General features: G+C 48.8%; 1 protein-coding gene and 1 long non-coding RNA gene across 2 annotated transcripts in view; one reads left to right on the forward strand and one right to left on the reverse strand.

Moving 5' to 3' along the window:
- LOC140411190 (dynein axonemal heavy chain 8-like) overlaps positions 1–25,494 on the reverse strand; it is a 2,783,184-nt gene that overhangs the window by 1,789,327 nt on the left and 968,363 nt on the right. The window contains exons 37-38 of the mRNA XM_072500280.1: positions 15,610–15,763; positions 11,866–12,029 (exon numbers count right to left, since the gene is read on the reverse strand). Coding sequence (XP_072356381.1) covers positions 11,866–12,029; positions 15,610–15,763 — 318 coding nt within the window. The remainder of the gene's footprint in view (positions 1–11,865; positions 12,030–15,609; positions 15,764–25,494) is intronic.
- Positions 1–25,494, forward strand: part of LOC140411192 (uncharacterized) — a 71,897-nt gene that overhangs the window by 12,144 nt on the left and 34,259 nt on the right. The gene's annotated exons all lie outside the window — the stretch shown is intronic.

Genomic DNA, 25,494 nt, shown 5'->3' on the forward strand with positions numbered 1-25,494 from the left:
AAGGCTGTTCGGGAACGTCCACAGAACTGTGTGATCTCAGGCCTTTGAGACTCTGAATAACCCATCTCTGCTGATACTGACTCTTCCGAGATTGTTGAGTGGTTCTCACAAGGCCAAATGGCTCCCTAGTTCTGAAAACAGGCTTTCCCAGATGAATGGCCTGGGATTTGGCTGGGGCATTGGGCTGCAGTAGGAGGGGGTGTGGGCTCCTCATTACCAGGATTTCACCAGCATCACTGCATCGTGACAGTGTAAGGGAAGCCGTTCTGCTGACATCCTCACTGAAAGTAGATGGGAGGATGTGCTGTCGCTGGGCATTCGGCCCAGACGTGGGGGATGGCAATGAAATGAGAGTGGGGAGACATTAGGCGGGTGCATAATGTGACTTTTAATACAAGGATGGTTACATCAGTGTTTGCTATTTTAGGATCACCTGAACCCACGCTGTGACTAAAATGTCTTTACCGTCCTAAATCTTCCACTACATCTAGGTGTTTTCCCAGAATCCAAAGCTGAGGTGGATGTGGCCTGCTGTCTGTCATGCCATTTTTCCTGAGATGACCTTGGTGGGCGGCCCCTGATTGGCCAGGAACCGGAAGGCCCCAGCCTATTTTCAAGAATCACGTATAGTAGTGCCACCCTCCACCTTGTGCAGAGCTGGAGTTGTGTCGGTCACAGGAAGAAGGGAGACAAATAGACTGGACAGCCTCAGAGTCTCCTGGGTGGTAGGCCCAGATTGTGTACAACATGATCCTCTTCTCTGTGGGTGCCTGTGGGATGGAGGGCCAGCTGGAGTGAGTTCCAGAAACCCTGCCATCCTGTGACGCTGGCATTCCTCGATGCCCACAAGTGGAGATAATGCATTCAATCATGGAGTCCTCGGCATATGTGGGGTCCTGCTCCTCACTGGCCAGCTCTAAGACTCTCTCCTCGAACGGAGTGAGGGTCTTCAGCTCGGGAATCACTCCATACGACTGTGCTCGCTCCTGCCGATTGTGCTCAAGCTTGTCCTGCAATGAGATAGATGAAGAGAGGTAGGCAGGATGCATTCTGGGTCAGACTGATGCCTGGCATGCATGGCTGGTGAGTGGGGCCTGGGATATGATGATGAGAGTAGTGGTTGTTGGGAATAGGAGGGGTGTAGGAGGGCGAGTTGTGGGACCCAGTGAAGTGACTGTGAGTGAGTTCCCATTGGATGTATGATGAATGTGTATGTGTCTGTGATGATAGATGAGAATGGAGAATTACCCTGACTGCACAAAGGAGATCATTCATCTTCTTCCTGCACTGGATTCCCATCCGCCTGTGCAGTGAGCTGGTGCTCACTGGCACTGCCACCGCCTCCTATGCTGCTTCTATCCTTGTTGGCAGGCCTCCTGCCCATTTGAGGGTAGTGGATGTCTCACCTCTTCTCAACCCCAGCCAGCATCTTCATGAGGGCTCCCTTTAAAACCTTGGGGCTGTCTTCCTGGCTGCCATCCCTCCTGAATGGAATTGGGACAAGTGCAGGGAGTGTTGCGGAAATGTATAAATGGTGCTTCCCCTGATTGATGAGTTCAGGTGATGATGGGACAAGCATACTAAAGGGCGGCTGCCATGGGTGCAGCGTGAAACTCACGGTAAAACATTTTTTTTAAGTGCCTAAAAATGCAGTGCAATTTCTCGCCAACTATGCTGGATTATCTTCAGTTTTCTCACTGAAATTGTCATTTTGCCAAAATATCGGAAGAGCTACCCAATGTGTTGGGACGCAGGGAAAGGCACTAAGTCAGGATGCTCATTTGGAGAGCCTGTACAGACACAATAGGCCAAATGCCTTCTTTCTGAGCTGTAACAATTCTGCGATTCTGTCATTCTGTAACCTTGATGTAACTTGGGGAACCCGTACATATATGGATGACATGAGCTCCGAGATTGAATACTATCACATACGTCACCCGGCAGCTCGCCTGTCTTACTCAAGTTCAACAAGCATTTCTTTTTTAGTTTGCTTAGAGCAAGTCTGCCTGGTTATGCTGAGCGGTAGGAAATCAATATGAATTTGGGATTGTCATTAATAATGGTGTGCATTTTGTTGATGTAAAGCGCGATCAACTGGCTGCTTTGTGCATGAGCGAGAGAGCAACGCAGCCGGGAGAAGCCTCACACAGGCTTCCCGGCAGCCTTTATGATTCCGATTGCAATGCCTCACGGACTTGGATATATCCCGCGAGGCATTGGAATCGGAATCCCCCACTCAAAAGGGGCATGCCCAAACAGCACGTGCCTACATAGGTTTTCATTCTACTGGCCTCCCGGGATCTACCCGGGGAGGCTGCAGTCGGGCACCATTCAGTACTGGTCCACACAAACATGGACCAGGCTGAACGGCACCTGGGGATTTTCCAGGCCATCGGAGACCCCTGGGTGGCCAGGGATAGTGCAGGGTGGTCCCCTGGCCCTCACCCGGAATGTGGGAGAGGTATATGCAGTGAAATCACATGCCTGGGTAATGTTTACAAACACCCTTATCCCGACAAGACTAATTACCAAACTCTGCAATCTTGGACTTGACCCTTCCTTGTGTAGCTGGATCCTTGACTTCCTCACCAACAAATCTGTCAGGATAGGCAACAGCACCCCCTCCACAATAGTCCTCAACACTGGGGCCTCGCAAGGATGTGTGCTCAGTCCTCTACTGTGCTCCCTATACACACACTACTGTTTGGCAAGATTTAACTCCAATTCGATCTATAAGTTTGCAGATGATACGACTGTGGTCGGTCGTATCTCAAAAAATGACAAATCATTCTACAGGAGGGAGATAAATCACTTGGTTGCATGGTGTACCGAAAGCAATCTCTCTCTAAATGTTGGAAAGACCAAGGAACTGATCATTGACTTCAGGAAGCATAGCACGACATGCACCCCCCGTCTACAATGGCTCCGAAGTGGAGATGGTCGATAGCTTTAAGTTCTTGGGGGTCTCTATCACCAACAGTCTGTCCTGGTCCACTCATGTTGATGCAACAGTCAAGAAGGCCCAACAACGTCTCTACTTCCTACGGAAGCTAAAGAAATTTGGCATGTCTGCATCGACTCTCACAAACGTCTACATATGTGTCATGGAGAGAATCCTATCCGGCTGCATCACAGCTCTGCCCAAGATCGGAAGAAACTGCAGCGTGTGGTGAACTCAGCCCAACGCATCACACAAGCATGCCACCCTACCATTGATTGTGACTAGGAAGGCAGACAGCATTGTCAGAGACCCCACCCACCCAGGCTTTGCCCTCTTCCAGACCCTTCCACCAGGCAGCAGATACAGAAGTCTGAAGACCCACACATCCAGACGTAGAAATGAAATGAAATGAAAATCGCTTATTGTCACAAGTAGGCTTCAAATGAAGTTACTGTGAAAAGCCCCTAGTCGGCACATACCGGCGCCTGTTTGGGGAGGCTGTTACGGGAATTGAACCGTGCTGCTGGCCTGCCTTGGTCTGCTTTCAAAGCCAGCGATTTAGCCCTGTGCTAAACAGCCCCTAATAATAACCTTTTATTGTCATTTGCATTTTTTCCATGCTCCCGCTGGCATGTGGAGTGGAACCCATTCACACCGTCAGCGAGGGGTCGGAACCTCGTATTTGTGTCAGCGCCCCGCTCCGATCCTCCATCGGGGAATGCATTCTGGGCGGCACGGTAGCACAGTGGTTAGCATTGTTGCTTCACAGTTCCAGGATCCTTGGTTCAATTCCCAGTTTGGGTCACTGTGCGGAGTCTGCACGTTCTCCCCTTGTCTGCGTGGGTTTCCTCCGGGTGCTCCGGTTTCCTCCCACAGTCCAAAGATGTGCAGGTTAGGTGGATTGGCGATGCTACAAAATTGCATTTCGTGTCCAACAAGGTTAGGTTGGGTTACGGGGATAGGGTGGACTTAAATGGGGTGTTCTTTCAAAGGGCTGGTGTAGACTCGATGGGCCGAGTCTACACCAGTGGAGAAGGTAGTCTCCACTCCGACTGCACTGTAAATTCTATTCTATCTACTCTGGGCGTCCTGGGGATGGAGAATCCCGCCCTTTATATTTTCAAGAAGGAGTCAGATGTAGCTCTTGGGGCGAAAGGGATCAAACTATATGGGGGGAAAGTCGGAACAGGTTGGATGATCAGCTATGATCAGAATAAATGGTGGAGTCAAAGAACAAAGAACAAAGAAATGTACAGCACAGGAACAGGCTCTTCGGCCCTCCAAGCCCATGCCGACCATGCTGCCCGACTAAACTACAATCTTCTACACTTCCTGGGTCCGTATCCCTCTATTCCCATCCTATTCATGTATTTGTCAAGATGCCCCTTAAATGTCACTATCGTCCCTGCTTCCACCACCTCCTCCGGTAGCGAGTTCCAGGCACACACTACCCTCTGCGTAAAAAACTTGCCTCGTACATCTACTCTAAACCTTGCCCCTCTCACCTTAAACCAATGCCCCCTAGTAATTGACCCCTCTACCCTGAGGAAAAGCCTCTGACTATCCACTCTTGTCTATGCCCCTCATAAATTTGTAGACCTCTATCAGGTCGCCCCTCAACCTCCTTCGTTCCAGTGAGAACAAACTGAGTTTATTCAACCGCTCCTCATAGCTAATGCCCTCCATACCAGGCAACATTCTGGCAAATCTCTTCTGCACCCTCTCTAAAGCCTCCACATCCTTCTGGTAGTGTGACGACCAGAATTGAACACTATACTCCAAGTGTGGCCTAACTAAGGTTCTATACAGCTGCAACATGACTTGCCAATTCTTCTACTCAATGCCCCGGCCAATGAAGGCAAGCATGCCGTATGCCTTCTTGACTACCTTCTCCACCTGTGTTGCCCCTTTCAGTGACCTGTGGACATGTACTCCTAGATCTCTTTGACTTTCAATACTCTTGAGGGTTCTACCATTCACTGTATATTCCCTACCTGCATTCAACCTTCCAAAATGCATTACCTCACATTTGTCCGGATTAAACTCCATCTGCCATCTCTCCGCCCAAGTCTCCAAACAATCTAAATCTTGCTGTATCCTCTGACAGTCCTCATCGCTATCCGCAATTCCACCAACGTTTGTGTCGTCTGCAAACTTACTAATCAGACCAGTTACATTTTCCTCCAAATCATTTATATATACTACTAACAGCAAAGGTCCCAGCACTGATCCCTGTGGAACACCACTGGTCACAGCCCTCCAATTAGAAAAGCATCCTTCCATTGCTACTCTCTGCCTTCTATGACCTAGCCAGTTCTGTATCCACCTTGCCGGCTCACCCCTGATCCCGTGTGACTTCACCTTTTGTACTAGTCTACCATGAGGGACCTTGTCAAAGGCCTTACTGAAGTCCATATAGACAACATCCACTGCCCTACCTGCATCAATCATCTTAGTGACCTCCTCGAAAAACTCTATCAAGTTAGTGAGATACGACCTCCCCTTCACAAAACCATGCTGCCTCTCACTAATACGTCCATTTGCTTCCCAATGGGAGTAGATCCTGTCTCAAAGAATTCTCTCCAGTAATTTCCCTACCACTGAAGTAAGGCTCAATGGGCCTGTAGTTCCCTGGATTATCCTTGCTACCCTTCTTAAACAGAGGAACAACATTGGCTATTCTCCAGTCCTCTGGGACATCACCTGAAGACAGTGAGGATCCAAAGATTTCTGTCAAGGCCTCAGCAATTTCCTCTCCAGCCTCCTTCAGTATTCTGGGTTAGATCCCATCAGGCCCTGGGGACTTATCTACCTTAATATTTTTTAAGACACCCAACATCTCGTCTTTCTGGATCTCAATGTGACCCAGGCTATCTACACACCCTTCTCCAGACTCAACATCTACCAATTTCTTCTCTTTGGTGAATACTGATGCAAAGTATTCATTTAGTACCTCACCCATTTCCTCTGGCTCCACACATAGATTCCCTTGCCTATCCTTCAGTGGGCCAACCCTTTCCCTGGCTACCCTCTTGCTTTTTATGTACGTGTAAAAAGCCTTGGGATTTTCCTTAACCCTATTTGCCAATGACTTTTCGTGACCCCTTCTAGCCCTCCTGACTCCTTGCTTAAGTTCCTTCCTACTTTCCTTATATTCCACACAGGCTTCGTCTGTTCCCAGCCTTATAGTCCTGATAAATGCCTCCTTTTTCTTTTTGACGAGGCCTACAATATCTCTCGTTATCCAAGGTTCCCGAAAATTGCCGTATTCATCCTTCTTCCTCACAGGAACATGCCGGTCCTGAATTCCTTTCAACTGACACTTGAAAGCCTCCCACATGTCAGATGTTGATTTGCCCTCAAACATCCGCCCCCAATCTATGTTCTTCAGTTCCCACCTAATATTGTTATAATTAGCCTTACCCCAATTTAGCACATTCATCCTAGGACCACTCTTATCCTTGTTCACCAGCAATTTAAAACTTACTGAATTGTGGTCACTGTTCCCGAAATGCTCCTCTACTGAAACATCTACCATCTGGCCGGGCTCATTCCCCAATACCAGGTCCAGTACCGCCCCTTCCCTAGTTGGACTGTCCACATATTGTTTTCAGAAGCCCTCCTGGATGCTCCTTACAAACTCCGTCCCGTCTAAGCCCCTGGCACTAAGTGACTCCCAGTCAATATTGGGGAAGTTGAAGTCTCCCATCACCACAACCCTGTTGTTTTTACTCCCTGGCACCAGGGAGGCAACATACCATCCTGGAGTCTCTTTCACGTCCACAGAAGCGCCTATCTGTGCCCCTGACTATAGAATCCCCTATTTCTATTGCTCTTCTGCGCTTTGACCCTCCCTTCTGAACATCAGAGCCAGCCGTGGTGCCACTGCTCTGGCTGCTGCTGTTTTCCCCTGATAGGCTACCCCCCCCGACAGTATCCAAAGGGGTATACCTGTTCGAGAGGGGGAAAACCACAGGGGATTCCTGCACTGACTGCCTGCCCTTTCTGGTGGTCACCCATTTCTCTGCCTGCACCTTGGGTGTGACCACATTTATATAACTGCGATCTATGACGCTTTCCGCCACCTGCATGCTCCTAAGTGCATCCAATTGCTGCTCCAACCAAACCATGCGGTCTGTGAGGAGCTCCAGTTGGGTGCACTTTCTGCAGATGAAGCCATCCGGGATGCTGGAAGCCTCCCGGACCTGCCACATCTCACAGTCAGAGCACTGCACCCTTCTAACTGACATTGCGTCAATTAAATAAAATTAAAAGTTTTTTTCAAAAATGTATATATTTAAAAAAATTTTTTTTTTAAGTTACTGTTAACTATCTGTTTCCAAGCATTAGATTTCTAATATAAATGCAAAAGCTAAATATAGTACTCTCCGATCTCTGGCTTAGATACCCCTCTAAATTATAATTAAGTAATCATGTTTAATTAGTTACCAATGCTTAATTTTTTTAACTTAGTGTAGATTCCCAACCAGCCACTCACGTCACAGCTTTTCTGTGATGTCCCTTCAGTTTCCCCCCCGACACACACAATTTGAAAAAGGTATAAAAGTAAAAATGAGTAAAAATCACTTACTTACCTTCTCACCTTCTGAGTGTCTTAGATGTTCTCAGGTTCTCTCCCTGACAGAGACTGCTCCTCCTCCTCCGAAACTAGGCCGCGATCTTTTAAAATCTCCGCTCTGACTCGCAGCTCCTGGGCTTTTTAAATCTCCCGCGGTTTTTAAATCTCCTGGCTCTCTCTCCTCTCTCGCTCTTTTCAATGTCCCGGCTTTCCCTCCACTCGCGCTGTTTTCAATGTCCCGGCTCTCTCTCCTCTCGCGCTTTTTTCAATGTCCCGGCTCTCTCTCCACTCGCGCTGTTTTCAATGTCCCGGCTCTCTCTCCTCTCGCGCTGTTTTCAATGTCCCGGCTCTCTCTCCTCTCGCGTTGTTTTCAATGTCCCGGCTTTCTCTCCACTCGAGCTGTTTTCACTGTCCCGGCTCACTCTCCACTCGCGCTGTTTTCACTGTCCCGGCTCACTCTCCACTCGCGCTGTTTTCAATGTCCCGGCTCAATCTCCTCTCGCGCTGTTTTCAATGTCCCGGCTCACTCTCCACTCGCGCTGTTTTCAATGTCCCGGTTCTCTCTCCACTCGCGCTGTTTTCAATGTCCCGGCTCTCTCTCCACTCACGCTGTTTTCACTGTCCCGGCTCACTCTCCACTCGCGCTGTTTTCACTGTCCCGGCTCACTCTCCACTCGCGCTGTTTTCACTGTCCCGGCTCACTCTCCACTCACGCTGTTTTCAATGTCCCGGCTCACTCTCCACTCGCGCTGTTTTCACTGTCCCGGCTCACTCTCCACTCGCGCTGTTTTCAATGTCCCGGCTTTCCCTCCACTCGCGCTGTTTTCAATGTTCCGGCTCTCTCTCCACTCGCTCTGTTTTCAATGTCCCGGCTCTCTCTCCTCTCGCGTTGTTTTCAATGTCCCGGCTTTCTCTCCACTCGAGCTGTTTTCACTGTCCCGGCTCACTCTCCACTCGCGCTGTTTTCACTGTCCCGGCTCACTCTCCACTCGCGCTGTTTTCACTGTCCCGGCTCACTCTCCTCTCGCGCTGTTTTCAATGTCCCGGCTCACTCTCCACTCGCGCTGTTTTCAATGTCCCGGCTCTCTCTCCACTCGCGCTGTTTTCAATGTCCCGGCTCTCTCTCCACTCACGCTGTTTTCACTGTCCCGGCTCACTCTCCACTCGCGCTGTTTTCACTGTCCCGGCTCACTCTCCACTCGCGCTGTTTTCAATGTCCCGGCTTTCCCTCCACTCGCGCTGTTTTCAATGTTCCGGCTCTCTCTCCACTCGCTCTGTTTTCAATGTCCCGGCTCTCTCTCCTCTCGCGTTGTTTTCAATGTCCCGGCTTTCTCTCCACTCGAGCTGTTTTCACTGTCCCGGCTCACTCTCCACTCGCGCTGTTTTCACTGTCCCGGCTCACTCTCCACTCGCGCTGTTTTCACTGTCCCGGCTCACTCTCCTCTCGCGCTGTTTTCAATGTCCCGGCTCACTCTCCACTCGCGCTGTTTTCAATGTCCCGGCTCTCTCTCCACTCGCGCTGTTTTCAATGTCCCGGCTCTCTCTCCACTCGTGCTGTTTTCAATGTCCCGTCTCTCTCTCCACTCGAGCTGTTTTCAATGTCCCGGCTCTCTCTCCTCCCGCGCTGTTTTCACTGTCCCGGCTCACTCTCCACTCGCGCTGTTTTCACTGTCCCGGCTCACTCTCCACTCGCGCTGTTTTCACTGTCCCGGCTCACTCTCCACTCGCGCTGTTTTCAATGTCCCGGCTTTCCCTCCACTCGCGCTGTTTTCAATGTTCCGGCTCTCTCTCCACTCACGCTGTTTTCAATGTCCCGGCTCACTCTCCACTCGCGCTGTTTTCAATGTGCCGGCTCTCTCTCCTCCCCGCGCTGTTTTCAATCTCCCGGCTCTCTCTCCACTCGCGCTGCTTTCAATGTCCCGGCTCTCTCTCCTCCCCGCGCTGTTTTCAATCTCCCGGCTCTTTCTCCTCTCGCGCTGTTTTCAATGTCCTGGCTCTCTCTCCTCCCGCGCTGTTTTCAATCTCCCGGCTCTCTCTCCACTCGCGCTGTTTTCAATGTCCCGGCTCACTCTCCACTCGTGCTGTTTTCAATGTCCCGGCTCTCTCTCCACTCGCGCTGTTTTCAATGTCCCGGCTCTCTCTCCACTCGCGCTGTTTTCAATCTCCCGGCTCTCTCTCCACTCGCGCTGTTTTCAATGTCCCGGCTCACTCTCCACTCGCGCTGTTTTCAATGTCCCGGCTCTCTCTCCTCCCCGCGCTGTTTTCAATGTCCCGGCTCACTCTCCTCACGCTGTTTTCAATGTCCCGGCTCTCTCTCCACTCGTGCTGTTTTCAATGTCCCGGCTCTCTCTCCACTCGCGCTGTTTTCAATGTCCCCGGCTCACTCTCCTCACGCTGTTTTCAATGTCCCGGCTTTCCCTCCACTCGCGCTGTTTTCAATGTCCCGGCTCTCTCTCCTCCCCGCGCTGTTTTCAATGTCCCGGCTCTCTCTCCACTCGCGCTGTTTTCAATGTCCCGACTTTCCCTCCACTCGCGCTGTTTTCAATGTCCCGGCTCTCTCTCCACTCACGCTGTTTTCAATGTCCCGGCTCACTCTCCACTCGCGCTGTTTTCACTGTCCCGGCTCACTCTCCACTCGCGCTGTTTTCACTGTCCCGGCTCACTCTCCTCTCGCGCTGTTTTCAATGTCCCGGCTCTCTCTCCACTCGCGCTGTTTTCAATGTCCCGGCTCACTCTCCACTCGCGCTGTTTTCAATGTCCCGGCTCTCTCACCTCTCGCGCTGTTTTCAATGTCCCGGCTCTCTCTCCACTCACGCTGTTTTCAATGTCCCGGCTCACTCTCCACTCGCGCTGTTTTCACTGTCCCGGCTCACTCTCCACTCGCGCTGTTTTCACTGTCCCGGCTTTCCCTCCACTCGCGCTGTTTTCAATGTCCCGGCTCTCTCTCCTCCCGCGCTGTTTTCAATGTCCCGGCTCTCTCTCCACTCGCGCTGTTTTCAATCTCCCGCTCTCTCTCCACTCGCGCTGTTTTCAATGTCCCGGCTCTCTCTCCACTCGCGCTGTTTTCACTGTCCCGGCTTTCCCTCCACTCGCGCTGTTTTCAATGTCCCGGCTCTCTCTCCACTCGCGCTGTTTTCAATGTCCCGGCTCACTCTCCACTCACGCTGCTTTCAATGTCCCGGCTCACTCTCCACTCACGCTGTTTTCAATGTCCCGGCTCACTCTCCACTCGCGCTGTTTTCACTGTCCCGGCTCACTCTCCACTCGCGCTGTTTTCACTGTCCCGGCTTTCCCTCCACTCGCGCTGTTTTCAATGTCCCGGCTCTCTCTCCACTCGCGCTGTTTTCACTGTCCCGGCTTTCCCTCCACTCGCGCTGTTTTCAATGTCCCGGCTCTCTCTCCACTCGCGCTGTTTTCAATGTCCCGGCTCACTCTCCACTCACGCTGCTTTCAATGTCCCGGCTCACTCTCCACTCGCGCTGTTTTCAATGTCCCGGCTCACTCTCCACTCGCGCTGTTTTCAATGTCCCGGCTCACTCTCCACTCGCGCTGTTTTCACTGTCCCGGCTCACTCTCCACTCGCGCTGTTTTCAATGTGGGCTCAAAGGGCTGAATGGCCTCCTCCTGCTCCTATTTTCTATGTTTCGCATACCACCCAAACTGATTCTGCAGCTTAACCTTTCAAGCCAATATTATTCCTCAGTGCTCTATTGATCTCATTTTTTTCTAATGGAGCTACCCCACCTCCTCTTCCTTTTTTCCATCCTTACTTAATGTCAAATATCCTTGAATATTCAGCTCTGAGCCATGGTCATTTTGCAATCACCATTTCTGTAATATGTGTCATATTGTACCAATTAACTTCTAATTTGTGCTACAAATTCTATCATATTGTTATGAATGCTTCATAATAAGGGCCTTTAATCCTGTCTTTTATCATTTATTGCCACTCTGACCCATTTGTGTTGGTGCACATTTATGTTTGTGCGTTCCGCCCTTTCCTATTGTATTCCTGAATTGTTACATTGTACTCTTGTCATTTTTCATTGAACTTGTAAATATCCCCCAACTATTTAATTTGAAGCCTGTCTACAGGCCTACGTGTATGATGTGCCAGAACAGCAATCTTGGTGCAGTTCAAGTGACCTTCATACCAGCGGCAGAGTTCCCTCTTATCCCAGTATTGCTGCCAATGCTCCATGAATTGGAATCCACTTCTCCCACACCAATCTTGAATTCAACTCTGATCTTATTTACCCTGTGCTGATTTGTTTTTCTCATTGATTGTTCGTGATACTTATGGATATGTAACATGCAAGTATTGTACAGTTTCTAACTTCCTTACCCTGTTAGTGATTTTTGGCAAACCTCCAGTTGCTCTTGTAAGTGGGGTAGAAGCTGTCCCATAGTGTCATCTCCAACACAACACTGGACGACTGTTGGAATTTCATTGGCTCTTTGCATGATCTTTATCCATGATTTATCAACATTTTGAAAACGTTTTGCTTCCTGGAAAATATTGGTACAATTTAGCAATACAAAGCTTTTTAAAAATAGGAACCGCAATGATATTATGGGGAGGTCTTGATAGCATCTCTGCCTCTGAGCCAAAAACTCTGGATTCAAGTTGTGTAATACATTGTGAAATTTCAGGAGGGAATTGGCTATAGGGATATAGGGGGGAAGGCGGGATCAAGATATTGAACTTGATGATCAGTCATGATCATAATGAATAGCGGAGCAGGCTCGAAGGGCCGAATGGCCTCCTCCTGCTTCTATTTTCTATGTATGTTTCTATGTAAGTTCTACTCCAGGACTTCAAGGTCAAGGATGTTGTGTTCATAATGCACCCAACCAAGTGAAGTATCAACCTGTACATTGTTTCAATCGCAAGTAGTAAGAGTGGGAAAGACTCCTGGTCAACCATGTGATGGAAAGACAGTGGAGCTTCTACCAACACTATGCACATACAACATACAATTTTATAAAACATAGAACATAGAACTGTACAGCACAGTGCAGGCCCTTCGGCCCACGATGTTGTGCCGAACTAGTCTGAAATTAAGATCAAATCAACCTACTCCCAATCATTCTAGTGCACTCCGTATGCCTATCCAATAACCGCTTGAAAGTTCCAAAGTGTCCGACTCCACTACCATAGCTGGGAGTGCGTACCACGCCCCAACCACTCTCTGAATAAAGAACCTACCTCTGACATCCCTCCTATATCTTCCACCATGAACCTTATAGTTATGCCCCCTTGTAACAGCTACATCCACCCGAGGAAAAAGTCGCTGAACATCCACTCTATCAATCCCTCTCATCATCTTATACACCTCAATTAAGTCACCTCTCATCCTCCTTCGCTCCAATGAGAAAAGCCCTAGTTCCCTCAACCTTTCCTCATAAGACCTACACTCCAATCCAGGCAGCATCCTGGTAAATCTCCTTTGCACCCTTTCCAATGCTTCCACATCCTTCCTATAATGAGGTGACCAGAACTGCACACAATACTCAAAATGTGGTCTAACGAAGGTCTTGTACAGTTGCAGCATAACCCCACGGCTCTTAAACTCAATCCCCCTGTTAATAAATGCTACCACACTGTCATTTTCAGTGACATGATGAGAGAGAAGCCATTTCAAGTGATTATTTGGCTAAGACTATATAGATAGGAATATAACCAGATGAAAACAGATCCAAGCAACTGGACAATTGAGGAAAGATGTTGAAGTTGGATACCATGGTCAATTGTGTCACTGCTGCAGATTGGTTGGAAAGCATGAGGAGGATAAATTTACATGGTTACTCCAAGTCACACATCTCCCTGAGTGGAACATATACTATCAGATCAACCATGACCTTACTGAATGGCAGAGCAGGCTTGAGAGACTGAATGATCTTTTCCTGCTCCTAATCCTTATGTTACAACATGCTCAATTGAAATGATTGACCAATTGACATAATTGCTCCTCATAGTCCAGTTCCTTAATTCTACTTGCTTTCATACAATCATAGAATTTCTACAGTGCAGGGGGCCATTTGACCAATCAAGTTTGCACCAACCCTTTGAAAGACCCCCCGCCAAGGCCCAGTCCCCCACCTATTCTTGCAACTCCACCCTAAGGGGCAATTTAGCATCGCTAATCCACCTAACCTGCACTTCTTGGACTGTGGAAGGAAATTGGAGCAACCAGAGGAAACCCACACTGACACTGGGAGAAAGTGCAAACTCCACCCAGACAGTGACCCAAGGTTAAAATCAAACCCAGGTCCCTGGTGCTGTGAGGCAGCAGTGCTAACCACTGTGCCACCCTTCTTCTGTATAATTTCAGTAATTACAATATACATTCTGTTGACAAGAACTGAACACAATATTCTAAATACTATCATACCAATGATTTATTAAGTGGCAAGATAACTTTACTATTTGGCTCAGTATTAACCTGTTCCTCCCTTCCAAGAAAGTATTTGCTTTACATACCGCCATTGTTTTAATTGTTTTAATTGATTATCAATCAGGCTCTTTGTTTTTCCATGCACATTATTATTTTCTTTCCAAATGAAGTAATAGTCATTCCTTTTTTTATCCCCAAAGCACTTTACATTTCTCTACACTGAATTTTATCTGTTGCATGCCTTTCGAATTCCCAAGTACATTCAAATTTTCTCATGTCTTATTCTTTTCAGCTTTGGAGTTAACCACCTTTGTATCAACTACAAATTTAGCCATTGTGCTTGTGACTCCTAACTCCAAATATATCTATGGAATTATTAAACTAAAGTGGTGACAAAACAGACCTTTGTTGGACAATCACTGGTAACATTCTCCTTGGCTGATGACACTGCCCCTGGGTTCTAACAGTTAAGTTAGCCTTTGTAAAAAAATTCTACTGATTCTCACAGCAGTGTCCTTCTTGACTTGCTGTCCCTGCTCTCCCCTGCCTTACTGGCTGCTCATTTTACTTCCAGTCCAAAAGGAGTTGTGCCAGGCCACTGATGATAGCAGTGAAGTTGTTTTGAAATCAGCCAAGAGCATTGCAACACCAGCAAACACCTATAACATAAGCGTGGCACCAACCCATTCCTAGACCATGGGTGGAATTTTCCCATAATTTGTCAGGATCTGACTGAAATGGCATGGATCTCTCCAGCTGCACAGCCGGGTTTTCAGATCAGACTTTCTGACACTCACAAAAATAAAATCAGGGGACGTCAGCCTGGCAAGGCCGGCTCCACAAAATCAGGGCGCAATCTTTACAAGGCACCCCAATCAGAACTGAACTGAAACTTCCTCAGATCCTCCCAACCATAAAGGTATCAGGGGCTCTACGCCACAATGGTGCATTTATCTGGAGCTGTCTCCCCACCACCCCCACGGCATAATTATCAGGGGCTCCCCCTGCGCCCCCACAACCACCATGGCAATGTTGTTGCAGCTCCGCCGTCACTGCCTGCTTCCCCCATCACTACAAGGTCCCCCTTCAATACCCACTCCCACCTCAATGCCAGGTCTTCCCCTTCAATGCCTGCTCCCTTCCATCACTGCAAGATGCCCCTCAATGGCTGCTCCCCCATCGCAGCCAAGTTCCCCTCCCTTCAAAATCCTTGGCGCTCTCCCTCCCACCACGCATAATTGGACCACCTGTGCCGGGGACAGTGCCAGGGAGCAGTGCCCAGGAATGCCCTTTTTCTCACTCGGGGGTGTAGTGACCTCGGCACCCCTGGCGGGAACCCCTCGACTGTTTCCCATCTTCCAAAACCTGTTCCAAATCTCACCGATGGGGTGTCACATTGGCAAAGTTTGAATATTCACTGAGGGGGGATCATGTGATGTGTCGACCTTTTAATAATAAGTAAAATAATTTAAATAGATTCCTGCCTTTTGTGGGCAGAAATATCCCTGTGTCACCGGTGAAGTGCGGGAAAAATTGGGAAACGATCCCGACCCTTGTGAGACTTTGTGCCCACATTGTCACACTCACTGGCGACAAGCACAGGCACAAAATCACCCCCATCATTTCTAATTGATTCTGTTAGTATTAGCATTGAAGTTAGCTAACATATCAAGGTTAATTTTACAAATTACCTGTGGCAGTTGTTTGGCGATATCCCCTCCAACAAAGACAGCTTCCAGATAAATCCACAGATTCTGGACTAAAAGCCATTGTTCTATTATAGTTGTGCATGTTGTCAGATTATGTACCCAGATCTGAATGTCCTTCTTATAGTAAGTATTATATCTGCAGGAGAGAATAATTTCAGAAGTTAATGCAATACTTGTGGATTGATAGACCTCTTTGTAATACTTATTGAATTAAGTAAGAAGTCTTACAACACCAGGTTAAAGTCCAACAGGTTTGTTTCAAACACTAGCTTTCGGAGCACTGCTCCTTCCTCAGGTGAATGAAGAGGTATGTCCCAGAAACATATATATAGACAAATTCAAAGATGCAAGACAATGCTTAGAATGCAAGTATTTGCAGTTAATTAAGTGTTTACATATCCAGAGATAGGAGTAACCCCAGGTTATAGAGGTGTGAATTGTCTCAAGCCAGCACAGTTGGTAGGATTTCACAAGCCCAGGCCAGATGGTGGGGGGTGAATGTAATGCGACATGAATCCCAGGTCCCGGTTGAGGCCGCACTCATGTGTGCGGAACTTGGCTATAAGTTTCTGTTCGGCGATTCTGCGTTGTCGCGCGTCCTGAAGACCACCTTGGAGAACGTTTACCCGGAGATCAGAGGCTGAATGCCCTTGACTACTGAAGTGTTCCCCGACTGGAAGGGAACATTCCTGCCTGGTGATTGTTGTGCGATGTCCGTTCATTCGTTGTCGCAGCGTCTGCATGGTCTCGCCAATGTACCACGCTTCGGGACATCCTTTCCTGCAGTGTATGAGGTAGACAACGTTGGCCGAGTCGCACGAGTATGTACTGCATATCTGGTGGGTGGTGTTCTCACATGTAATGGTGGTATCCATGTCGATGATCTGGCACGTCTTGCAGAGATTGCCATGGCAGGGTTGTGTGGTGCCGTGGTCGCTGTTCTGAAGGCAGGGTAGTTTGCTGCAAACAATGGTTTGTTTGAGGTTGCGCGGTTGTTTGAAGGCAAATAGTAGGGGTGTGGGGATGACCTTGGCAAGATGTTCATCTTCATTGATGACATGTTGAAGGCTGCAAAGAAGATGTCGTAGTTTCTCCGCTCCGGGAAAGTACTGGACGATGAAGGGTACTCTGTCAGTTGTGTCCCGTGTTTGTCTTCTGAGGAGGTTGGTGCGGTTTTTTGCTGTGGCGCATTGGAACTGTCGATCGATGAGTCGAGCGCCATATCCCGTTCATACGAGGGCATCTTTCAGTGTCTGTAGATGTCTTTTACGCTCCTCCTCGTCTGAGCAGATCCTGTGTATACGGAGGGCTTGTCCATAGGGGATGGCTTCTTTAATGTGTTTAGGGTGGAAGCTGGAGAAGTGGAGCATCATGAGGTTATCCGTGGGTTTGCAGTAAAGCGAAGTGCTGAGATGATGGAGATGAGTGTGTCCAAGAATGCAACTGATTTTGGAGAGTAGTCCATGGTGAGTCTGATGGTGGGATGGAACTTATTGATGTCATTCTGTAGTCGTTTCAGTGATTCTTCGCCGTGGGTCCAAAGGAAAAAAATGTCATCGATGTATCTGGTGTATAACATCGGTTGAAGGTCCTGTGCGGTGAGGAGGTCTTGTTCAAACTTGTGCATGAAGATGTTGGCATATTGAGGTGCGAATTTGGTCTCCATGGCTGTTCCGTGCATCTGGATGAAGAACTTGTTGTCGAAGGTGAAGACGTTGTGATCCAGAATGAAGCGGATGAGTTGCAGAACTGTGCCTGGAGATTGGCAATTGTCGGTGTTGAGTACTGAGGCTGTTGCAGCAATGCCGTTGTCATGGGGGATGCTGGTGTACAGTGCCGAGACGTCCATTGTGACGAGGAATGTTCCTGGTTCAACTGGTCCATGGGTGCTGAATTTCTGTAGGAAGTCCGTCGTGTCACGACAGAAGCTGGGCGTACCTTGTACGATGGGTTTCAAGATACCCTCGATGTAGCCAGAGAGGTTCTCACACAGGGTCCCATTGCCTGAAACGACAGGACGGCCTGGTGTGTTGGCCTTGTGTATTTTCGGGTGGCAGTAGAGATCTCCAATGCGGGGAGTACGTGGGATGAGAGCATGTAGGGTGCTCTGAAGGTCTGGATCCAAGGTCTTAATCAGTCTGTTGAGTTGGCGGATGTGTCCTTGGTCGGATCTGCAGGTAACTGTCTGTAGTGTTCCTGGTTGTTGAGTTGTCGGTATACTTCTTTGCAGTAGTCCGTTCTGTTCAGTATGATGGTGGCCCCTCCTTTGTCTGCTGGTTTGATGACGATGTTGCGGTTGGTCTTGAGAGATGGTCTTGTTGCGGAAGGCGTAGCTTTGTGCTTGGGTGACGTTCGGGGCTGTCTTGTGAATGCGACTGATGAATCTAGCATTGAAACGACTCCTGATGGCCTGAGCATACCTGTCGAGTCTAGGGCAGCGGCCTTCCGGAGGGGTCCAATTAGACTCTTTCCTCTTCGGTTGCCGCACCGCAGATCTCTCGGTCTGCTGTTCCGGTTCATTGGTAGTCTCCTTGGGTTCGCTGTCGGCCTCTTGTGGTCTGTGGAAGAATTCCCGGAGACTCATTCGCCTGATGAATTCCTCCGTGTCTGCCGCGAGACTGATGGGGTCCATTTTGGTGGTGGTGCAGAAATTGAGCCCTCTGCTGAGGACTTCGATTTCATCTGGTTGAAGGGTGTAGTCCGACAAGTTGACAATAGATTTCCCTGTATTGTTTTCTACTGTGGTACCGGGGAGGCTTGGTTGCTGCTGGTGGTGTTGCCGAGTTTCTCAAGCTTCCTGTTCTTGGTGTCCATACAGGTGGCATAGTATCGTTGTCTCATCTGTTTGGCGGTGTTCCGCAGCTGGTCTGCTGCATCCTGAGCGCAAGTTGAGAATATGGCCTCTATCTTGGTTTCCAGGTTGTGTCGTCTGCTGTAGAGCTGGCGTACGAGGTGGTTGAGGAGTGTGAGAGAGGTGCGACGGCAGAGTCTCTCAGTCTGTGTTGTAGGTCGACTTGAGTGGGTTTGTGATCTGTAGCCCTTTCGGGATCTTGTCTGCTTTCTTGAATCTTTGTAGAAACTTAATGTCAGTGTCTGTATGCGCGATCTTCCTGGAGATCCTCTCCACTTTGAGCCGGCAGTTTGCGGTGTCGATGGTAGCCATGATGTGGAGATGCCGGCATTGGACTGGGGTAAGCACAGTAACAAGTCTTACAACACCAGGTTAAAGTCCAACAGATTTGTTTCAAACACTAGCTTTCGGAGCTAGAAACAAACCTGTTGGACTTTAACCTGGTGTTGTAAGACTTCCTTCTGTGCTCACCCCAGTCCAACGCCGGCATCTCCACATTATTGAATTAAAGCTTTAAATGGAATTATAGCAGACAGGTCCCGTTGAGGAGTTGCCATGGGTCAGGCCAATTATATCTGCTTCAAATCTGAAATCAAAAAAAGTGCTGGAAATACTCAGCAGGCCATGCAGCTTCTGCTGAGAACAAAGAACAAAGAACAAAGAACAAAGAAATGTACAGCACAGGAACAGGCCCTTCGGCCCTCCAAGCCCGCGCCGACCATGCTACCCGACTAAACTACAATCTTCTACACTTCCTGGGTCCGTATCCCTCTATTCCCATCCTATTCATGTATTTGTCAAGATGCCCCTTAAATGTCACTATCGTCCCTGCTTCCACCACCTCCTCCGGTAGCGGGTTCCAGGCACCCACTACCCTCTGCGTTAAAAACTTGCCTCGTACATCTACTCTAAACTTTGCCCCTCTCACCTTAAACCTATGCCCCCTAGTAATTGACCCCTCTACCCTGGGGAAAAGCCTCTGACTATCCACTCTGTCTATGCCCCTCATAATTTTGTAGACCTCTATCAGGTCTCCCCTCAACCTCCTTCGTTCCAGTGAGAACAAACCGAGTTTATTCAACCGCTCCTCATAGCTAATGCCCTCCATACCAGACAACATTCTGGTAAATCTCTTCTGCGCCCTCTCTAAAGCCTCCACATCCTTCTGGTAGTGTGGCGACCAGAATTGAACACTATACTCCAAGTGTGGCCTAACTAAGATTCTATACAGCTGCAACATGACTTGCCAATTCTTCTACTCAATGCCCCGGCCAATGAAGGCAAGCATGCCGTATGCCTTCGTGACTACCTTCTCCACCTGTGTTGCCCCTTTCAATGACCTGTGGACCTGTACTCCTAGATCTCTTTGACTTTCAATACTCTTGAGGGTTCTACCATTCACTGTATATTCCCTACCTGCATTAGACCTTCCAAAATGCATTACCTCACATTTGTCCGGATTAAACTCCATCTGCCATCTCTCCGCCCAAGTCTCCAAACAATATAAATCCTGCTGTATCCCCTGACAGTCCTCATCGCTATCCGCAATTCCACCAACCTTTGTGTCGTCTGCAAACTTACTAATCAGACCGGTTACATTTTCCTCCAAATCATTTATATATACTACTAACAGCAAAGGTCCCAGCACTGATCCCTGTGGAACACCACTGGTCACAGCCCTCCAATTAGAAAAGCATCCTTCCATTGCTACTCTCTGCCTTCTATGACCTAGCCAGTTCTGTATCCACCTTGCCGGCTCACCCCTGATCCCGTGTGACTTCACCTTTTGTACTAGTCTACCATGAGGGACCTTGTCAAAGGCCTTACTGAAGTCCATATAGACAACATCCACTGCCCTACCTGCATCAATCATCTTAGTGACCTCCTCGAAAAACTCTATCAAGTTAGTGAGACACGACCTTCCCTTCACAAAACCATGCTGCCTCTCACTAATACGTCCATTTGCTTCCAAATGGGAGTAGATCCTGTCTCGAAGAATTCTCTCCAGTAATTTCCCTACCACTGAAGTAAGGCTCACCGGCCTGTAGTTCCCGGGATTATCCTTGCTACCCTTCTTAAACAGAGGAACAACATTGGCTATTCTCCAGTCCTACGGGACATCCCCTGAAGACAGTGAGGATCCAAAGATTTCTGTCAAGGCCTCAGCAATTTCCTCTCCAGCCTCCTTCAGTATTCTAGGGTAGATCCCATCAGGCCCTGGGGACTTATCTACCTTAATATTTTTTAAGACACCCAACACCTCGTATTTTTGGATCTCAATGTGACCCAGGCTATCGACACACCCTTCTCCAGACTCAACATCTACCAATTTGTTCTCTTTGGTGAATACTGATGCAAAGTATTCATTTAGTACCTCGCCCATTTCCTCTGGCTCCACACATAGATTCCCTTGCATATCCTTCAGTGGGCCAACCCTTTCCCTGGCTACCCTCTTGCTTTTTATGTACGTGTAAAAAGCCTTGGGATTTTCCTTAACCCTATTTGACAATGACTTTTCATGACCCCTTCTAGCCCTCCTGACTCCTTGCTTAAGTTCCTTCCTACTTTCCTTATATTCCACGCAGGCTTCGTCTGTTCCCAGCCTTTTAGCCCTGACAAATGCCTCCTTTTTCTTTTTGACGAGGCCTACAATATCTCGTTATCCAAGGTTCCCGAAAATTGCCGTATTCTTCTTCCTCACAGGAACATGCCAGTCCTGAATTCCTTTCAACTGACACTTGAAAGCCTCCCACATGTCAGATGTTGATTTGCCCTCAAACATCCGCCCCAATCTATGTTTTTCAGTTCCCGCCTAATATTGTTATAATTAGCCTTACCCCAATTTAGCACATTCATCCTTGGACCACTCTTATCCTTGTCCACCAGCAATTTAAAACTTACTAAATTGTGGTCACTGTTCCCGAAATGCTCCTCTACTGAAACATCTACCACCTGGCTGGGCTCATTCCCCAATACCAGGTCCAGTACCGCCCCTTCCCTAGTTGGACTGTCCACATATTGTTTTCAGAAGCCCTCCTGGATGCTCCTTACAAACTCCGTCCCGTCTAAGCCCCTGGCACTAAGTGACTCCCAGTCAATATTGGGGAAGTTGAAGTCTCCCATCACCACAACCCTGTTGTTTTTACTCTTTTCCAAAATCTGTCGACCTATCTGCTCCTCTATCTCCCGCTGGCTGTTGGGAGGCCTGTAGTAAACCCCCAACATTGTGACTGCACCCTTCTTATTCCTGATCTCTACCCATATAGCCTTACTGCCCTCTGAGGTGTCCTCCCACAGTACAGCTGTGATATTCTCCCTAACCAGTAGCGCAACTCCGCCTCCCCTTTTACATCCCCCTCCATCCCGCCTGAAACATCTAAATCCTGGAACGTTTAGCTGCCAATCCTGCCCTTCCCTCAACCAGGTCTCTGTAATGGCAACAACATCATAGTTCCAAGTACTAATCCAAGCTCTAAGTTCATCTGCTTTACCCGTAATACTTCTTGCATTAAAACATATGCACTTCAGGCCACCAGACCCGCTGTGTTCAGCAACTTCTCCCTGTCTGCTCTGCCTCAGAGCCCCACTGTCCCTATTCCCTAGTTCTCCCTCAATGCTCTCACCTTCTGACCTATTGCTCCCGTGCCCACCCCCCTGCCATACTAGTTTAAACCCTCCCGAGTGACACTAGCAAACCTCGCAGCCAGGATATTTATGCCTCTCCGGTTTAGATGCAACCCGTCCTTCTTATATAGGTCACACCTGCCCCGGAAGAGCTCCCAGTGGTCCAGATAACGGAAACCCTCCCTCCTACACCAGCTGTTTAGCCACTTGTTTAGCTGCTCTATCTTCCTATTTCTAGCCTCACTGGCACGTGGCACAGGGAGTAATCCCGAGATTACATCCCTCGAGGTCCTGTCTTTTAACTTTCTGCCTAGCTCCCTGAACTCCTGCTGCAGGACCTCATGCCCCTTCCTGCCTATGTCGTTAGTACCAATATGTACAACGACCTCTGCCTGTTTGCCCCCCCCCCCCTTCAGGATGCCCTCTACCCGTTCGGAGACATCCTGGACCCTGGCACCAGGGAGGCAACATACCATCCTGGAGTCTCTTTCACGTCCACAGAAGCGCCTATCTGTGCCCCTGACTATAGAGTCCCCTATTACTAATACTCTTCTGCGCTTTGACCCTCCCTTCTGAACATCAGAGCCAGCCGTGGTGCCACTGCTCTGGCTGCTGCTGTTTTCCCCTGATAGGCTATCCCCTCCGACAGTATCCAAAGGGGTATACCTGTTTGAGAGGGGGACAACCACAGGGGATTCCTGCACTACTGCCTGCCCTTTCTGGTGGTCACCCATTTCTCTGCCTGCACCTTGGGTGTGACCACATTTACATAACTGCGATCTATGACGCTTTCCGCCACCTGCATGCTCCTAAGTGCATCCAATTGCTGCTCCAATCGAACCATGCGGTCTGTGAGGAGCTCCAGTTGGGTGCACTTTCTGCAGATGAAGCCATCCGTGACGCTGGAAGCCTCCCGGACCTGCCACTGCCACTACTGCCACAGAGATGAACAGAATTAAATGGCACAATTTAAGTCACCATTCCACCCAACACACCCCATCTCCTCCCCTCCACCCACCCCATACATCCTGTAACCGGGTGCCATTCTGAATTTCCACCTAGTCACTGCTGCCCCCACTGCAATTTTACCAGCAGCAGGGGAGATGTCTGGAGGCCTGCCCAACCATAGGCCAATTGAGACCCTTAAGTGACCAGGTAATGGCTACCAAAGAGCCTCCTACTACAGTCGCTAGGATTTCACTTAAAGCCCAACTCCATCACAGCATGATTCCTAATGGGACTTGCTGGAGTCTTAGCAACGGCCACTGCTGCCAGAACCTGATCACTGCCAGCCGTTCGATTAGCCGGCAACTCTTGGTGCAGATCCTGCACCCCAAGAGGGTTGGATAATCCATCTCAAAGGCAGCTATAATGGTGCAGGGCAAGTGGGCAAACAGGAGCGGGTTCATCCTGACACAAGGATGACCTCATGGCATCATGTCAAACATGCAAAGGAAATCTCCTGCTGCTTTCCACCTACTGATCCAACCTCCCTCAACTGTTGAACCAATACACCTCCAAGTTGAACACTGAGGGTGACAAGGGTTGGGGAATTCAATGTCCATCACCAAGAGTGGCTCATTTGCATCATTACTGACCAAGCTGGCTGACAGAACATAGAACATTTCAGCGCAGTACAGGCCCTTTGGCCCTTGATGTTGCGCCGACCTGTGAAACCACTCTAAAGCCCATCTACACTATTCCCTTATTGTCCATATGTCTATCCAATGACCATTTGAATGCCCTTAGTGTTGGTGAGTCCACTACTGTTGCAGGGAGGGCATTCCACGCCCTTACTACTCTCTGAGTAAATAACCTACCTCTGACATCTGTCCTGTATCTATCTCCCCTCAATTTAAAGCTATGTCCCCTCGTGCTAGACATCACCATCCGAGGAAAAAGGTTCTCACTGTCCACCCTATCCAATCCTCTGATCATTTTGTATGCCTCAATTATGTCACCTCTTAACCTTCTTCTCTCTAACGAAAACAGCCTCAAGTCCCTCAGCCTTTCCTCATAAGATCTTCCCTCCATACCAGGCAACATTCTGGTAAATCTCCTCTGCACCCTTTCCAATGCTTCCACATCCTTCCTATAATGCGGCGACCAGAATTGCAGGCAATACTCCAAATGCGGCCGCACCAGAGTTTTGTACAGCTGCAACATGACCTCATGGCTCCGAAACTCAGTCCCTCTACCAATAAAAGCTAACACACCATACGCCTTCTTAACAACCCTCTCAACCTGGGTGGCAACTTTCAGGGATCTATGTACATGGACACCGAGATCTCTCTGCTCATCCACACTGCCAAGAATCTTACCATTAGCCCAGTACTCTGTCTTCCTGTTATTTCTTCCAAAATGAATCACCTCACACTTTTCTGCATTAAACTCCATTTGCCACCTCTCAGCCCAGCGCTGCAGCTTATCTATGTCCCTCTGTAACTTGTAACATCCTTCCCCACTTTCCACAACTCCACCAACTTTAGTGTCATCTGCAAATTTACTCACCCATCCTTCTACGCCCTCCTGCAGGTCATCCGGGCAGCACGGTAGCATAGTGGTTAGCACAATTGCTTCACAGCTCCAGGGTCCCAGGTTCTATTCCGGCTTGGGTCACTGTCTGTGCGGAGTCTGCACATCCTCCCCGTGTGTGCGTGGGTTTCCTCCGGGTGCTCCGGTTTCCTCCCACAGTCCAAAGATGTGCAGGTCAGGTGGATTGGCCATGATAAATTGCCCTTAGTGTCCAAAAATTGTCCTTAGTGTTGGGTGGGGTTACTGGGTTCTGGGGATGGGGTGGAGGTGTTGACCTTGGGTAGGGTGCTCTTTCCAAGAGCCGGTGCAGACTCGATGGGCCGAATGGCCTCCTTCTGCACTGAAAATTCTATGATAATCTATGATTTATAAAAATCACAAACAGCAGTGGCCCCAAAACAGATCCTTGTTGTACACCACTAGTAACTGGACTCCAGTCTGAACATTTCCCATCAACCACCACCCTTTGTCTTCTTCCAGCTAGCCAATTTCTGATCCAAACTGCTAAATCACCCTGAATCCCATGCCTCCGTATTCTCTGCAGTAGCCTACCGTGGGGAACCTTATCAAACACTTTACTGAAATCCATATACACCACCACATCAACTGCTTTACCCTCATCCACCTGTTTGGTCACCTTCTCAAGGAACTCAATTAGGTTTGTGAGGCACGACCTATCCTTCACAAAACCATGTTGACTATCTCTAATCAAATTATTCCTTTCCAGATGATTATACATCCTATCTCTTATAAACCTTTCCAAGATTTTGCCCACAACAGAAGTAAGGCTGAGTTCTAAAGAACTTAACCGCTAGACTGCATCTGCAGTCGGTATGAGGTAACCAACAAGGCGGAAA

This window comes from Scyliorhinus torazame, chromosome 4, assembly GCF_047496885.1.
Source record: "Scyliorhinus torazame isolate Kashiwa2021f chromosome 4, sScyTor2.1, whole genome shotgun sequence".
Classification (NCBI taxonomy): Eukaryota; Metazoa; Chordata; class Chondrichthyes; order Carcharhiniformes; family Scyliorhinidae; genus Scyliorhinus; species Scyliorhinus torazame.